The sequence below is a fragment of the Pleurodeles waltl genome, chromosome 11, assembly GCF_031143425.1.
Source record: "Pleurodeles waltl isolate 20211129_DDA chromosome 11, aPleWal1.hap1.20221129, whole genome shotgun sequence".
NCBI classification, from domain to species: Eukaryota; Metazoa; Chordata; class Amphibia; order Caudata; family Salamandridae; genus Pleurodeles; species Pleurodeles waltl.
Window position 1 is genome coordinate 346,120,805 of NC_090450.1, and position 18,320 is coordinate 346,139,124.

Sequence of the window (18,320 nt, forward strand, 5' to 3'; positions counted from 1 at the left end):
CATCCCAGGGAAGTTGAGGTAAGTTCCGGTAAGTATTTTTTTCGTATTTGTTTTGTGGCATAGGGGACTTGATTTGTGCCCCCCTACATGCCACTATGCCCAATGACCATGCCCAGGGGACATAAGTCCCCTGGGCATGGCCATTGGGCAAGGGGGCATGACTCCTGTCTTTGCTAAGACAGGAGTCATTTCAATGGAGGTTGGGTGTAAAAAAAAAAGGCGCAAATCGGGTTGAGGCCAAAATTTTGCCTCAGCCTGACTTGCCCCATTTTTTGACGCCCAAACTCCATTTTCCCCTACGCCAGCGCTGCCTGGTGTGAGTCATTTTTTTTTAATATAGACCTATAACTAGGTTTTCTGTTATGAATACTGATTGAGGATCTAGGACGAGAATTGTTTGATTCATTAGTGATTAGTGCATTGTTAACCCCTCTATCCATGTGAACAAATTTCATCCTCAACTCCCACTCCCCAGGACCGGTGACCAAAACATTTCCCGTCCAAACCGTAAACATTCTTAAATTAGAGTCCTATAGGTGGGCGATGTGTCGGCGGTCAAGAGCCCCCGCTCCAAGTTGCTCCTGGGGCCCGGCTATAGGGTGTGTTGCTTCCAGTGGCGTTTACCCAAGAGGTATAAACTATTGGTTGGTCTAAGAGGATACTTGCTTATTAACCTGGGTGTGTTAATTAGGACCTTGTTGGTACTCACATAGAACTTGGTCCTCACAGATAGCAGTTAGATAATCTCCTCTGCAGTACCCGGTGTTATTTTGAGCAGGCTGGTGATAGTGTCACACGAGGATGATGATGAGCCCCCGCAGTCCGACTCGAGGTCGGAGGCATTGTCCGGAGTCCGGGGACGAGGGCTGGTCCCTCCGCTTAGAGCTGCTGCCATTTCTACTGCATTCTGCATCTCCTGAAGTGATTGTTGTCTTGGTGGGGCTGCGACCAAGGTTCATTCGGTGGATTTGCTGAGTTTCCTGTCGGGCTTGCATGGGGTTCTAGGAGGAGGGGACGGGTAGTTTATGTTTAGGGTTTCCATCCATTCCTTTACTAGCTGCGGTGATGGAAAAAAGTGCGTTTTGCCATCGTATTCCACTCGGAGCTTAGCCGGGAAGAGCATGGCATATTTAATACCGCATTCGCGTAGTGCTCTCTTAGAGTCATTGAAAGAGGCCCTTTGTGCTTGCGTTTCTCTGGAGAAATCTGGAAAGATCATAATTCGTTGGCTTTCACATGTAATCTCACCGAGTTGACGAGTTTGCGAGAGGAAGTAGTCTCTGCTCTGTAGTGCAACAACTTTGCTATAATTGGTCGAGGTCTGGCTCCAGGTGGAGGCATTCTGTTGGGTACCCTATGGGCTCTTTTTATTGTGAAGAATGCTGATAGGCCCTCCTCAGCTACTGTGGTTTTGATCCAGTTTTCCAGGAAGGCTTCCATACTGTCTGCTGATGACTCTGTTCTCTCTGGAATCCCAACCAGGCGAAGGTTATTCCTGCGTGCACGGTTTTCAGCGTCTTCCGCTCTGGATTCCTGGGATTTAATGCGTGAGGAGAGATCTGTGAGCTCTGTGGTAGTTGCATTTTGTGTTAAAGTAGTTGCTGCAAGAGTTTTTTCATTCGCTCCTACTCTTTCCTTTAATTTGCAGTGGTCATCTCGCAGTAATGTAAGGTCCGTTGCTAAGTTATCTATTTTCTTCTCTAATGCTTCCCGGGAGTCTCTAATGGCCAGGAGGACCGTGTCCAGAGTTGTTTCCTGTTGCGACTTGTCATCTGGAGAGGTTAACTTTATGGGGTGACTAGTAGTTTTAGTGGATGATGCCTCGTCTTGGTTCTGCTCTTCACGTCTTTTGGTTTTCCCCATTTTTGGGACAGTTGACTAATTAGGTGGGGAGAAGTGTCTTCCGTGCTGGTATGAGGCCCCCTATCTTGCATTGCACTTTCGGGGGGGTCCTCTCAGTGTTTTTTAGGGCCTGCTACTTTCCCTCAGGGAGTTGGCGCAGTTCGTGAACCCAGGATCCCGAATTCTCAGGGGGTGGAGGGGGAAAATTCAGCTGTCTGTTTAGACTATACAAGGGGGGATGTGAGGGTCTCATTCACCTCCCGATTTCAGGGTTTCCGAATCCGCTTGATTCTGCTCAGCAGGTTTCGCCCAGGCTGTATTTCACTGGTGTTTTACATGCCCATCTTTGATCTGAGTTATCATGGGGGGGCCCTTCAGGTTATCCTACGATGGGGTCTGTGGTCGTTCTTGCGATCAACAGCTCTTCTCGGGTCAGGCAGAGGAACCTCATTATGAGGCGACTTCACTTTGCGTCGCAGTTGCTGTTGTTATTCAACACTTACGATGAGTAACAAGAGGGCCCCTATTTCCCGTTGCCTCACTCTCTCGGCTTCAAATTCGAGGAGGAATTTCACTGCATGGGCTGGGGGGGGAGGTTAAATGTCAAAGTTGTCCCTGGTTACTTATTGTGTTTGTTGGGCCCAGTCTGAGGCGCCTACAGTTCAGCCTGAAGTAGGGGACGTGCCTCCGTTCCAGTGCTGGATGGGGTCCCCGCGCTCCTCTCCGGTAAGCTTTTCTGTGGGCTCCGGGTTGGTGGGCACAGTTTCTGGGCCACGGCCGGGTGAGGGTTTCAGTCTCCTCGCACCCGATCGCCCCCCCACTCACCGGCTACTCCAGCGTGTTGCAGGTGGATCGCCTCCGCTCCAGAGTCCCCCCGGTCCATGAGGCCCGCTTGGATCTCGTCACGGGCATTCAGTCTCCTCGGTGCTCCGGGCGAGTCTGCCGGGGAATCACTTGGTTGCGGCCGCGGATGAAAAAGTTTTACTTTAAGTAAATTCCCGCTGTTGATTCTGGTTGGAGATGGATCGTCTGTGGTCCCGTCACCTTAAGATGTGTCCATGATCCACTGGAGCCAGTTTAGGACGTTAATCAGGGGTTTTCAGCAAGCCGGGCCCCGATTGCTCTCCTGGATCTCCTCTCTAAACGTGCGGCTCCATCACCCGCCGGCCACACCCTCCCCCAATCTCTCTAATTAATGCTGAGCTCATTGTGCTCGCTAAGGTTTTGGCCATCAAGCTGGGTCAAGCCCTTCTCCAAGTGAATTATCCAGACCAATGCAGTTTTATGCCCATAGGAGCACATGCCACTGCTTCTGTAGGGTTCAAATAACTCTGTCTGAGGCATCAATATCAATGATCCCACTGTCCTGCTCCTAATGGATTTTGAGAAGGCTTTTGATTCCTTTTCATGGACTTTCTTGAAAGCAGTGCTGCAGAAGGCAGGCTGTGGGCCCTTCTTCCGTAAACTTGTTGGCCTGCTCTACGCCAGACCCACTGCCGTGATTTGGGTTAACGGTACCCTCTCCTCGCCCTTTCATAGGACTCCCACCTGGGCTGTCTACTCTCCATCCTTTTATTCGCTTTGGCGATTGAACCTCTGGTGCGTCTCCTCATGTGTGATGCCCAAGTTTGGGGGTGATCCTGGGGAGTGTGCCTGGGGGAATGCATAGCCTTGTACGCAGATGATCTTCTGTTATTCCATGCAGACCCACTATCCTCGAGCCCTCGGTGCATAGAAATTCTTTGCCTTCACGAGGGGGCCTCAGGACTTCGGATTAACAAAGCAAAGTCCCTTTTGGCGCTGATCAAAGGTGACACAGGTGGACATTCTTGGTGCCCCAGGAGCCCCATGCACTGTCTTTCCTTTAAAAAGCTGAGCATTTACATCCCTTGTCTACTAAAGCTGGCATGGAGTCAAAACGTGCTGTCCCTTATGACTTGGCTGAATAGGGACTTACAGCGGTGGGGCCAATTGCCCTTGAATCCCCTGGTGTGTTTAGCATTGTTTAAAATGATGTTTCTCCCACATTTCTTCATTGTTCTTGCAAACTTTCCCCATCACTTTCCCAGGAGATGGTTTCAGATGCTGGCATCGAAAATAACAGCCTTTCTTTGGGCAAGAGGCCACCACTGGGTGGCATTGGTTAATGGCAGGCACCCTCCCTACGATGGGGGAATGGGAACGGCCGACCTGTATGGCTGTGATTTAGCCGCTCATATTGTGACAATAAATTACTTGTTCAACAGGGGCTGGGGCGCCCCTACCAATTAAGCAGAATTGAATCTACTGAGCCTCAGAAGTCTCCTGGGCTTTCTCTATTGGGACCCACCCTCGTTCCTCCAGAGACTCAGAGATTGCAGTTGAGTGACCCTACAGTGTTGGAGGGCTGCACTTTGTTTCATCAAGTGGGATTGCAGATTCATGGGAATGCCCTCCTGATGTGGCAGGGAATGTGGTTGACCCACAAAGCAGGCCTTCAAGTCTTCACACAGTGGGACAAAATAGGCATTACCTACCTGGAAGACACCTTGATGTTGTTCTGGGAAATGCAAGACCGTTATCAGCTTTCCCATATATAACTTTACCGATATCTACAGTTATGCCGTGATCTATCAGTACACACACCAACTGGCACACACATTCCAGAATTTGTCATTCTTGAGGCCAAGCCACTGACGGGGAAACTAGGCAAAGGTGTGATTTCTAGGACTTAACACTCCTCAATCCTCAATGCTTCAGACAGCTTTCCGAACTTGCGCCAAAGGTGGGAGGTGTGGGTGGGAGAACTTGATAATGATGACTGGCGGGTAGCACCTCTGGCCCCCAGAGAGTTGGGGAGGTGGAGCATAGAGTGCTGTTTTGTTGGGGTGGCCATGCACGGCCAAGTGAGACACTCCCCGAAAGTGGAAATCTCTGGCACCCTCTTGCTATGGGAGTGGCGGAGGGGTGTGGATTGGTGTGCTCGCCTGAAATGTCCGTTTTATGATGCAAGAGAATGCTCTCAGAAACATGACAAGATTTGGGGCAAGTGGTGGGAGTACCATGTACTTGATGTACGATCAGGATATGTGTCATCTGGTTTCTGTGCATGCGCTGTGCAAGTGAGGACTTGTTTCATTTTGTGTTTTATCTTTGAAAGACAATAAAAAGGGGTTATAAAGCAAATCATGCGAAAGGTTAAAAGAATATTAAGCAAACAACATACCTCAAACACAATCACGAAGGCTAATCGCAGCGCAAGAAGGTTCCAAAATGTTATGGAAGGTTTGCCATCATTCTCGCGATAGCTGAGGTACCTATGGAAAACAGATTGTGCAATTTACGTTTGTGAAAGTTCAGAATATCAGAATCGACGTTACATGTTAGCCACGTAATTACAACACTAAATAAACATTATGGTTCTCTTCAGAGCTTATACTTTTCTTTCACCCCCTGAGAGGTAGTTAACTACCTAAATGTACTAACCGGACACGCAAGTGTCAGAACACATCAAACAACGCCACTATATTTAACTGGCCTAGCAAACAACCACACACATACACACACTGACAAATTAACACAAGTGAACACACAGGTGCGCTCTCACACTCATTTACACACACAGAAATCATAATACTGGCACTTGAAAGTCACAAACTAACAGCTGCTTTCACTCGGGTGTAGCTACCAATACTGCACCAGGTGCAGTGACACAATTTTCCTACTGTTTTGTTCCAAAGCACTGTTGAAGCAGATATGTTAATTAGAAAATATTAATGAGTATTTATGAATTTTGAATAATAAGAAAAATGAAGAAATAAAATAATGTAAAAAATTAATGTGCACGTTTGAAAATGTGCCCACGGAGAGTTGTCACCAAGATTCACGAATTATACTAAAAGTGACTAAAAATATGTGAAGTGTTGAAAATGCGTAATAATGATGTAGTAATATATCATTATTGAGATGTATAACGTATGTTTTGCATTATATTATAGAGCTAAATTAGCCGAAGTCGTGGCCTAGTTTTGCCAGGCCTCATGCAGAAGCTGAATAATAAAGCAATGTAGAGAAGCTAATGTGCTGAACTATGCTTAGCTAGATTTTTCTGCGATGAACCGATGGACAGGAGATGATGGAATCAAAAATGTATCAAGGACTGTGTAAAGGAGACGGGATGTACTTTCCCAGGACTCGAACAATAGAGACACTGACTGGAGAAGAAGATGCAACATTTTCGATACCTGATGAGCTGGATGATGAGGACATTGTACAGTGAACTAATCGGAACCTTGAGAACTGTGTAATATTAGAATTCATAGATTTGCGAAATTTAGACTATTGGATAGAGTCATAACTGGTGATTAACTGACCAATTAGGAATTGGGGGATAGTCTGGGTGACTTTTATATAATGACGTGACAGAAGGGGAGAGTTCAGATGTTAGGTGCAGAACACTGGAGACAGAACTGATGGAGAGATGTTAGACGCGGGATGAAGGAGATTCGAGATTCTGTCATTGGGCTCATGTTCCTGATGCGATGCTGATTGATTGATGGCCTGAAGACGAAGACTGACTTTGTTGCTGATCCATACCGTGGATAGGTAGCTATGACAATGTGACTGAATTACCTTTTGTGCCTTTTCTTTCTAGGTACCAACTGCGCTGTTTTGATATAGTTTCTCTTAGTTAGATGTTTTTCCAAATTCATGTTCTAAACTGTTTTCGCATGAAGTCCCACATGCTAATGCTAATCTGGGTTAGGTGGGGTTCCTATTCTGAGACGTTGATACATACAGTGACAAATGATTGGCAGACTGATTTGCTGACCTCTGCTACTCATGTCGAGATATTCATCTTTGTTGGCTTATGTTGAAGCATTAGAATCTATGTTTTCTCAAGTTCTGATTAAATTATGTTATTAGTGGTCACTAATGAATTAATTTTAAATTGATTAAATAAAGGTTCAAATAAATCCCATGAATTAGTATTGTAACCAATAGGGAAATAAAATTGCTAAAACGTATATTGAGTTGTGATTATTTATGAATTGTTGATGCTATTAACTGATGATTAATGTTTTGATTAATGGTTATTGATTTGCGTATTGATTTATTGATGACATTAGTCACTACATGACTAGGATACTCCATGCGAATCAAAAGGTTCATCGACCTACATGCGTCCCCTTGTAAGTTTACTTAGCGCGGCTGGTCCTTAGTAACAGCACCCTTGCTATACCACTGGTTTCACTAATAAACATGCACGCACCCACAAGCGAACTAAAGCTGTTGTGCACAATCATCAACATAAACACACAGAAACATAACTATTTAAGTACCCAACAGCTCGTTCTTACGCAAGTCACGTATCAATATACACGATCTACCGCATTGGCACAGACATACACATTTCAATTTTCCAACCTTCTGAGCTTACAATTATCTACCCTAATGAGCCAACTGCCTAATGATTGCACACTTGCTGTGGCAAGGTGTTTTCTTGAAGTAAAAATGTGTTAACATTAGCCAGTTGACTGAAAAGAGATCATCCCTTTCAGACATTTTATCCCCCATTTATTTATGGTTTCAGTTCCTACTAGCAAATTCGACTCTGGAGATTTTTCTGGGTCCGCACACTATATAACACGTTTGGGTGGCATCCTTTCCCAAATGTAGCACCTAAAACAGTATGCAAAAGCTACGAACAAAGCGGTATTTGTTAGTGAACACATAATGCCTCAACAAGTGAAACACTCATTGAACCCCATCCTTCCGAGGTCAGGAAATAGAGTTAAACTGGATAAAGGCAACACCCAGGGCCGGCGTTAACGCTGGTGGCGCCCTGTGCAGCAATATTTTTTGTTGCCCTCACCACATGACCACCTCCTCGGATTCCCTCACTACCACCCAGCAAATGTGCCCCTCATCTCTCCATAGCCCCTCTCACATACATTTCATTTATCTTAAAGCGCTTGTAAAGGCTATCTTTAATAATCCACTCAGTTAACCACATAAAACATAGCTCTGTTCTTTAGAGCAGGCATATTAACCCTCTGTGCTACTTTATATCGAGTCAAAACTGCCACTGAACAAAACTCCTATCTCACTCTCTAGTGAGAACATTATTCACAAATAATCTTTACATTGTAATTGCTTCCCAAAGGCTGGACACACAAGGAACTTTTCAGCAGGTGCTTTTCAATCGCATGTTTTGTGAGTTATTGCTAAATACACCTCCCCCCCTCAACCAGGTCAGTACCTGGACACCTATTGAATGAATACGTTCACTTCAGTTAATAAAAAACAATCTCCAAAAACTTAAAAACAACAAGGTGCGAAAACATTAAAAAAAACAAAAAAGTTAATCGTGCAGACGGAGTTTGGTAATAAGTCCAAATAAAAGCATTAGACGGAAACCAACTCATATGATTAGCCTGAATTCTCCTGCCAGCAAATGGAGCTGTGCAGAGGCACTAGAATTTGGCCCCATGAAATATCAAAGGAATATCAGAACATGTGATTTGCGCCGTATTTTGCTTATACTTTGTTGGGTGTAGCGTGTCAAGTCTGTATGGATGCTCGCAGGGCCTCTTGTGCTGTGCCCCTGCAATACATAAAAGGCAGACACGTTAAGCTAGATATCGCAGGAGCGGCCTGGAGCGACCACCATGCCTTTTATTTATTCCCTGCCCTCAGGATGCAGGTGGATACATTTTATTGCAGAGGCTGGGTGGCACTCTACATCCCATCCAACCTTTATCTGAATAGTCCCAGATCTCTGGGCCTTCACAGGGTGCAGACGTAGTCCCACAGCCTCTGCCTAGATACTGGGTTAGGGTGAAGTCCATACAGCTGGCTTTGAGTCCTTTCATAACTCCCACTGGCGGAAGCTGGGCTGTCGGCGTCCATGCGTGTCTTGGCATCAGCAGGTGGAGGAACAGTTGCTTACACCAGCCTTCGAACTGCTGGTGAGGTATTGAATTGGTCTGGTCATGCTGGGTTGTTCCAATTGGTGGATGAGGGTGGCGCACTTCCCTGCTCACTTCATCGTCTGCTCCAGGGTCACTGGCGGGGCTGTCTATCGGGGCAGACACCCATTTGAACCAGGATATGTTCTGAGATACCGTGGCTTGGTCACACTGGGAGGTGACCATTGTTCTTTGCATCCTTGTCACTTGCCATGTCTCCTTCTCAAAAGGGGTGTGGAACTTCCAGGGTTGAGATCCCTCATGATGATTCGGTCGCCAACCTTTAACCCTGGCTCCACTACCCTCCTTTCCAAGCTTGCACAATTGTTGGTGGCACCTCTCTTTGTTTGCACAGCTTGGATATCCAGTGTCAGGCTCCCAGACGGGACCCCCTGGGATACGGTTTCTAGTTGGTCTTTGAAACAGAAGATCCATCAGAGCACAGCTGGTGGGGGTGTGATGTCTCTCCATATGCTCTTAGAAACCTGTGGAGGCAGCATTCTGCATCCCCACTCTGCTCCACCCAATCCCAAGGGTGCGATTTAGTGTTTGCATGAAGCATTCCACTTCATCTTTGGCTTGGGGCCACTGCGGGGTTATCTTGCTGTGCTTGATTGCAAGAGAAGAACAATGCTCTTGAAATTCCTGCCCCTGGATTGGCGGGCTGTTGCCTGTTTTCAGCTCCTCTGGAAGACTTAACATGACAAACACCTTTTCCAGGACCGGTTTTACCTTTGACAATGCAGTCGACTGAGCAAGTTCAACTATGGGGAATTTGGCATGGGAATCCTCTGGCACTGCTGTGAGTCTGCCATCCGGAAAGCTCCTAAACTCCATGATAACTTTCGGCCATGGTTTCAGACTTGGCTCTTCCGTGATCATTGGTGCTGGTGGTGGATCCCCGCTGGTAATGGCGCACAATGTCAGCTGCGCACCTTCGCGTCTACATGGGTGTCCATTCCTGGGAAAAACACTTTGTCTCTCAATCTCGCTTTGATCTTGACTACCCCTTGGTGTACTTGATGTGCTAGGACGACCATTCTGTTGGCATCAAGATCTGCCAACCTCTGAGCAGCAGTCCTTCTTCACTGACACTCAGCTCACTTGTTCAGAGTGTGTTAGCGACCTGGAGCCATCCAAGAAAATACATCACTGCGTTTTGGATAGCGCCTCTTTAGCTTTTGTTAAACTCTCATCTCCCATCATCTCATCCCTTATCTCCTCAATGGGCAGCACCTGGGGACAAGCCTTGTGCACAATCATCCCTACAAATACCTCTGCTCCTTCGCCATCCTCGGTTTGTTTTAGGCTTGCTTGTGCTAGAGGATGCTTGGACAGGTAATCTGCTGAGTTGTTCACCCCAGGCAGTAGACCTCTTTGAATGAATATGGCTGCAGTTTCACCACCCACTGCTCAATCTTTGGGGTGCTAGTCTGGCTGTGCCTTCGAGCAGCGGGACCAGCGGCTTGTGCTCTGTGACCACTTGAAACTGCTGTCTGCATAGGTATAGATGGAAATATTGGCATACCCACCTGATGGCATGGGCCTCCTGTTCTATTTGAGCATAGCATGTCTCTGTGTTGGAGAGTGCTATGCTTGCATAGACAATAGGAACCAATGAACCTTCCAACTTCTCTTGCAGAAAAACTGCCCCTACTGTAACCAGGCTTGTGTCAACTACTAGCTCCGTCATCAGCGAGGACAGTCTCTTTTACTTGCATGAAGGCCTTGTCCACTCATGTGTCCCACTGCTAGTGTACATCGGCCCTCATCAGGCCCCTCAGAGATTCAGACAGTGTGGCCAGGTTCGGAATAGACTGACTGCAGTACGTGACCATGCAAAGGATGCTCCTCAACACCCAGGTGTTCTGGGGAATCGAAGTGCATTAAATTGCCTACACGGTTTACCCGTAGGCCAGCCCTTAAGAAAATATTGCCGAAAAACTCAACAGAATTTTTGTAAAATGAGTACTTCTGTTGATGTAGCATTAGCCCACACTCTGCCAGCCACCTCAAGGTGGCCCGGAGCATCACATGGTGTTCTTCCAGGGTATCAGAGAAAATCCAGATATCATCACTGATGTTTTTTACTCCCACTAGGGTGGAGAGGGTCCCATGGATAGCATTTTGGAACACCTCTACAGCTGATAAGATGCGGAAGTTGAGTAGTCCATAACTCCAGAGGTGTGGTGATTTACCGGCATTGATGTTGAGCTTGGATAACCATTGGGCATCATTCAGATCTGCCACACTGTCGTCCATGGTTGGTGTGATATGCCGCTCCTGCCAGATGACCTTGTTCGGGAGGCTCATGTCTATCCAGGGTCGGATGGCCCCGGGCTGCTCAGGCTTTGGCACAATCCCTAGTTGGGACACCCAGGGAGTGGAGCTTGTGATTGACTATGACCTCCTATTGTTCCAGGTCTCTCAATCCCTTCTCCACTTGAGGCTGCAAGTGAAAGGGTACCCTTCTGTAAAGTACTGCTGTAGGTCTAATGGCTTTATCAATGTGCAAATGGACCTGTTTGTCCTTCAGACGCCCAAGGCCAGGGGATAGCTGGGGAGGTTCTTGTACAATGGCAGAGGCATGAGACTTGTGCACTTGCCAGGCAAAGAATACCATCTCCAGGTCCTCTGCTGTGTGGTAGCCTAATAGGGTGCAAGTGTCTCCTTCGGTGATATGACAATAGGCACGTGTCAAGGGCCCTTCACTCACTACCTCAACATCCACTGTTCCTTTCAGGGGCAATGGCTCTGTCCCACCATATGTATGGATCCTTGCTTTGGTGGGAGCTAGCTTTGGTAGATGTTGTTGAATTGTACTGAGTCCATGACGTTTTTCAGAGGTCCCAATGTCTATCAATGCCACCACAAATGTTCTTCTGATCCCAATGGTGCACATGGAAGGCGGCCACTTACTGTTTCCTTCTTTTACAGAATTTGAGATTACAAATACTTTGTTACTGTTGCCATCGTCATCCAGGCACGCACTCATCTCGCCACTTTCTGAGAGGCCTTCTGCTCGTCAATTGAGAGTTGACGCAAAGCAATGGGCGTCCTGCTAAGGTACCCCGACCTGGGTCCTTCGGCACACCTTCGTGAAGTGGCTCATCTGCCCACACTTGGACCATGCACATCCTTGAGCCGGGCAGAAGTTCAGGGTCTTGTGTTCCAGGCCTCAGTTGCCACATCGATCACTTGGCTGCCTTGTCGTGTTGATAGGGTGGGGACAAACTGGCCATCTCTATATGGCATTGACTTGCTCATGTTTTATTTTCATGATGCGTGTAGACCCTACTTGGATTGCGGTCCTTGCCATGGCCATATCCATGTCGCCTGCCAGGCTGTTCAACAGTTCAAGGGAGTGAACCAGGGCTGGGATGGAATCAAGGGATATCCTTGGCTAATGTAGGATGAGATGCTTTAGGACCACTGACCTGCAGCCCTGCAGTAGTTTGGCAGGGGTTTCTTTTTGCTGATCTGTGTTGACCCACATGCTCACCAGCTTCGTAAGCCGAATGTAGAAGACATCCACTGATTCATCCTCTGCCTGTCAGGCCTGTTGTAGTTGGAAAATCTGGTGGTAAGGATTGAGCTGCAGGTCAAAATGTTGATTTAGTGCCACTACCACGGCATCAAAGTCAGCATGTCCCCTTGTGTTGGGCAGTCTTCAACAGGTCGCACAGTTCCACCCCACCGAAGTGTAGTAATAACGATATCTTTACTGCTCCATCACTCTCGCAGGTGGCTCAGAAATAGTGATGTAGTCTGCTGAACCATGAGTGCCATCTTGAAGCTGTCGATGCTGGGTCTGTTAGCTCGTTGAAGGGAGGAAATGCCGTGACAGACAAGTGGCTGCAAGGGACTGGTGGCTACGGTGCTTGGTTTTGCTGTTGGTCTGTCATGTCCGTGGTTGCTGACCATCTTGGGTGTGGTAAGTACCTTTGTTGCTGTGTGTCAAACCGGCCGTAGGTGGTGCTAGAGAAGGTGTTCCCCTCTCTTTTCTTTCCTTCACCTTTCTGTTTGTTTTACTGTGTCCTTTGATCCCCTCTTAGTGCACTAGTTCCCTTGTATATCAATGTTCATTTTTTTTTTTTGCATTTTTTTTTCTATCTCTCCTGTGGGAATTGTTGCCTATCTCCCGAAGGCTTTGCACAATACATCCCTTTGGTGCTGGCCCAGCACACTCTCCCCGTCTCCTGTGGGTTCCAGGCCGCAGCTCTTGCACATGCCGCATTCCGATCCCTGGCGCCCTTCTGGCTCCGTCCCCACGTTATGATGTGCGCAGCCGGAGGAAGAGGACTCATTGTTCGGAGACTTAACCCGAGTCCAGTATAACACGCACTCCTTCCCACGGTTACATTGCTGCCAGTGGGCCCAGGCATAGTGATGAGGTACTGTTGTGGAATGTGGGGGAGTGGGGTAGAGAACCATGGCTGGTTGAGCAGGCGTGATGCAGGGCCTCTCGCCCTGCAACGCTGTGATACATAAAATGCAGACACGTACGCTCTTATGCCAGATATCGCAGGAGTGGCCTCAAATAACCACCCTGCCTTTTATCTATACCTTTGGGTTGCAGGTGGATACATTTTATTGTAGAGGCTGGGTGGCACTCTACAGTAGGGTTGCATGTATATGAAAAAAGCTGATGGCAGTGAAGATGGAGTTTGGTCACTTACTTCATAATTAGTGGCTAGCAACCGCCTCCTGGGCATGTTCAGCAGATTGTGTTAGCAATTGCCTTGTAGCCACTTTGTTCATGTACATAATGAATCTTGTTGTGGTGACTGGTAAGCTTGCAAACAGAAAGTTATCACGTGTCAACAAGTTCTGACTCTAGATTGAAGCCAAAACTGTCATTCATTTAATTAAAAAGGGGAGTTGCCAGAAAGTGCAGCAATTCTTCTTATTGATTGTAGCCTAGTTTTAAAATAAGATTTGAAATTATATCTCATATATGCCTGTCGGGTTAGGTGTTTACATGTATTGATGGTCCCCCAAGAATGCTTTCTGCTTCTGAACGTCTCCTTGTCTTTTCCGACCTGTTTGTTAACAAGCTATTTAAACTGTTTGTTTGTGATGGCAGATTCCATAACTGTTCGTTTTTGAGTACTGAGAGTGCATCCTTCCATGCAGTTTCCCAAGAATTCTTGTGTGGATTCATGTAAATTTCTTTCCAAATTTGTGCCTTAAAGGTCTCAGGAATCGCGCTACGCAAAGAGGAGTATTTGATGTTTCCTGACTTGTGGGGTAACCCCCTGTTCCAGTAACCAAACTGTAGGAAAGTACCATCTTGCCTGGCATGTTACCCTCTTTTTTACATGTATGTCAGTTTGTTTTTTGCCTGTCTCACTGGGATCCTGCTAGCCAGGACCTCAGTGCTTATCATTTGTGGCCTGAATGTGTGTACCTGTGTAGTGACTAACTGTGTCACTAAGGCTCTGCTAATCAGAACTTCAGTGCTTATGCTCTCTCTGCCTTTAAAATTGTAACTATAGGCTAGTGACCATTTTCACCAATTCACAAAACACTGTGTAGGAAAGTACCATCTTGCCTGGCATGTTACCCCCATTTTTCACTGTATATATGTTGTTTTAGTTGTATGTGTCACTGGGACCCTGCCAGCCAGGGCCCCAGTGCTCATAAGTGTGCCTGAATGTGTTACCTGTGTTATGACTAACTGTCTCACTGAGGCTCTGCTAACCAGAACCTCAGTGGTAACGCTCTCTCCTTTCTTTCAAATTGTCACTAACAGGCTAGTGACCAATTTTACCATTTACATTGGCTTACTGGAACACCCTTATAATTCCCTAGTATATGGTACTGAGGTACCCAGGGTATTGGGGTTCCAGGAGATCCCTATGGGCTGCAGCATTTCTTTTGCCACCCATAGAGAGCTCTGACAATTCTTACACAGGCCTGCCACTGCAGCCTGAGTGAAATAACGTCCACGTTATTTCACAGCCATTTTACACTGCACTTAAGTAACTTATAAGTCACCTATATGTCTAACCTTTACCTGGTAAAGGTTAGGTGCAAAGTTACTTAGTGTGAGGGCACCCTGGCACTAGCCAAGGTGTCCCCACATTGTTCAGGGCGAATTTCCCCGGACTTTGTGAGTGTGGGGACACCATTACACGCGTGCACTACATATAGGTCACTACCTATATGTAGCTTCACAATGGTAACTCCGAATATGGCCATGTAACATGTCTATGATCATGGAATTGCCCCCTCTATGCCATCCTGGCATAGTTGGCACAATCCCATGATCCCAGTGGTCTGTAGCACAGACCCTGGTACTGCCAAACTGCCTTTCCTGGGGTTTCACTGCAGCTGCTGCCAACCCCTCAGACAGGTTTCTGCCCTCCTGGGGTCCAGCCAGGCTTGGCCCAGGATGGCAGAACAAAGGACTTCCTCTGAGAGAGGGTGTTACACCCTCTCCCTTTGGAAAATGGTGTGAAGGCAGGGGAGGAGTAGCCTCCCCCAGCCTCTGGAAATGCTTTCATGGGTACACATGGTGCCCATTTCTGCATAAGCCAGTCTACACCGGTTCAGGGACCCCTTAGCCCTGCTCTGGCGCAAAACTGGACATAGGAAAGGGGAGTGACCACTCCCCTGACCTGCACCTCCCCTGGGAGGTGCCCAGAGCTCCTCCAGTGTGCTCCAGACCTCTGCCATCTTGGAAACAGAGGTGCTGCTGGCACACTGGACTGCTCTGAGTGGCCAGTGCCACCAGGTGACGTCAGAGACTCCTTTTGATAGGCTCCTTCAGGTGTTGCTAGCCTATCCTCTCTCCTAGGTAGCCAAACCCTCTTTTCTGGCTATTTAGGGTCTCTGTCTCTGGGGATTCCTTAGATAACGAATGCAAGAGCTCATCCGAGTTCCTCTGCATCTCTCTCTTCACCTTCTGCCAAGGAATCGACTGCCGACCGCGCTGGAAGCCTGCAAAACTGCAACAAAGTAGCAAAGACGACTACTGCAACTCTGTAACGCTGATCCTGCCGCCTTCTCGACTGTTTTCCTGGTGGTGCATGCTGTGGGGGTAGTCTGCCTCCTCTCTGCACTAGAAGCTCCGAAGAAATCTCCCGTGGGTCGACGGAATCGTCCCCCTGCAACCGCAGGCACCAAAGAACTGCATCACTGGTACCCTGGGTCTCCTCTCAGCACGACGAGTGAGGTCCCTTGAATCCAGCAACTCTGTCCAAGTGAATCCCACAGTCCAGTGACTCTTCAGTCCAAGTTTGGTGGAGGTAAGTCCTTGCCTCCCCACGCCAGACTGCATTGCTGGGAACCGCGACTTTTGCAGCTACTCCGGCCTCCGTGCACTTCCGGTGGAAATCCTTTGTGCACAGTCCAGCCTGGGTCCACGGCACTCTAACCTGCATTGCACGACCTCCTAAGTTGTCCTCCGGCGGCGTGGGACTCCTTTGTGCAACTTCGGGTGAGCACTGTTTCACTCCACTTCGTAGTGCCTGTTCCGGCACTTCTGCGGGTGATGTCTGCTTCTGAGAGGGCTCCTTGTCTTGCTCGACGCCCCCTCTGTCCCCAGACGCAATTGGCGACATCCTGGTCCCTCCTGGGCCACAGCAGCATCCAAAAACCGTAACTGCATGATTTGCAGCTAGCAAGGCTTGTTGGCGGTCTTTCTTCAGGAAAACACTTCTGCACAACTTTCCACGGCGTGGGGGATCCATCCTCCAAAGGGAAAGTCTCTAGCCCTTGTCGTCCCTGCAGAACCTTTAGCTTCTACTGTCCAGTAGCAGCTTCTTTGCACCCACAGCTGGCATTTCCTGGGCATCTGCCCATCTCCGACTTGCTTGTGACTTTTGGACTTGGTCCCCTTGTTCCACAGGTACCATCAACTGGAAATCCATCGTTGTTGCATTGCTGGTTTGTGTCTTTCCTGCAGAATTCCCCTATCACGACTTCTATGTCCTTTGGGGAACTTTAGTGCACTTTGCACTCACTTTTCAGGGTCTTGGGGTGGGCTATTTTTCTAACCCTTACTATTTTCTAATAGTCCCAGCGACCCTCTACAAGGTCACATAGGTTTGAGGTCCATTCGTGGTTCGCATTCCACTTTTGGAGTATATGGTTTGTGTTGCCCCTATCCCTATGTGTCCCCATTGCATCCTATTGTAACTATACATTGTTTGCACTGTTTTCTAATACTATTATTGCATATTTTGGTATTGTGTACATATATCTTGTGTATATTTGCTATCCTCATACTGAGGGTACACTCTGAGATACTTTGGCATATTGTCATAAAAATAAAGTACCTTTATTTTTAGTGTATCTGTGTATTGTGTTTTCTTATGATATTGTGCATATGACACTTGTGGTACTGTAGGAGCTTCACTCGTCTCCTAGTTCAGCCTAAGCTGCTCTGCTAAGCTACCATTATCTATCAGCCTATGCTGCTAGACACCCTATACACTAATAAGGGATAACTGGGCCTGGTGCAAGGTGCAAGTACCCCTTGGTACTCACTACAAGCCAGTCCAGCCTCCTACATTGGTTGTGCAGTGGTGGGATAAGTGCTTTGATACTACTTACCACTTTTGTCATTGTACTTTTCATAAGAGAAAAATATACAAAACAAGTTCAGTGTATGTACACCTAACCAAAAAGTTTTTCATTTCTTTTCTCACCTCTTTTCTAAAGTGCTGAAAAGTACCTCTAAACTTTCTAAAAAGTTCTTAAAAGTTTAAAAAGTTTTTTTCTGTCTTTCTAAAAGTTCTGAAAACTTTTTTCTCTTTTTCTTTCACTTAAACTCTTTCAAAAAATGTCTGGCACAGGCCAAAATGTTGATCTGTCCAAACTTGCATATGATCACCTTAGCTGGAAAGGAGCAAGGAGTCTCTGTGTAGAAAGAGGTTTGAGTGTAGGGAAGAATCCCTCTTTGGAATTATTGCTTAACATGCTTAGAGAACAAGATAAGGCCAGAAGGGCCCCATCTGTTGAAAAAGTAGCTAATGGTTCCCAATCTGATCCAGGGACTCCCCTAGGAAAAGATTCAGGAAAGAAACTTCCTAGCCTGCCCAATACTAGACAGCCTAGCATAGATGGTACAGAGGTTGAGTCACACCATACAGATAGTGTTGTCTCACATCTTAACAAGAGTATTCCTTCTCACCACAGTAGAAGTGATGTTTCTGTTAACCAAGCTGTTAGGGTGCCTTCTGTTAGGGATAGGTCTCCTTCTGTCAATTCTCATCATACCTCTGTTTCAAGACATGTTCCTCCCACCAACCCTGATGACAGAATGTTAGAAAGGGAACTCAATAAGTTGAGAGTGGAACAAACCAGACTGAAGCTTAAGAAGCAACAGCTGGATTTGGATAGACAGTCCTTAGAATTAGAGAACGAAAGACAGAAGTTGGGTTTAGAAACCCATGGTGGCAGCAGCAGTATTCCCCATAGTCATCCTGCAAAAGAGCATGATTCCAGGAATCTGCATAAGATAGCTCCCCCTTATAAGGAGGGGGATGACATTAACAAGTGGTTTGCTGCACTTGAGAG

The 18,320-nt window shown here is 47.1% G+C and overlaps 1 protein-coding gene across 1 annotated transcript in view; it reads right to left on the reverse strand.

Moving 5' to 3' along the window:
- The window catches only part of ANO7 (anoctamin 7), a 2,026,240-nt gene that overhangs the window by 105,192 nt on the left and 1,902,728 nt on the right, over positions 1-18,320 (reverse strand). Inside the window, exon 22 of the mRNA XM_069213645.1 lies at positions 5,048-5,138. Coding sequence (XP_069069746.1) covers positions 5,048-5,138 — 91 coding nt within the window. The remainder of the gene's footprint in view (positions 1-5,047; positions 5,139-18,320) is intronic.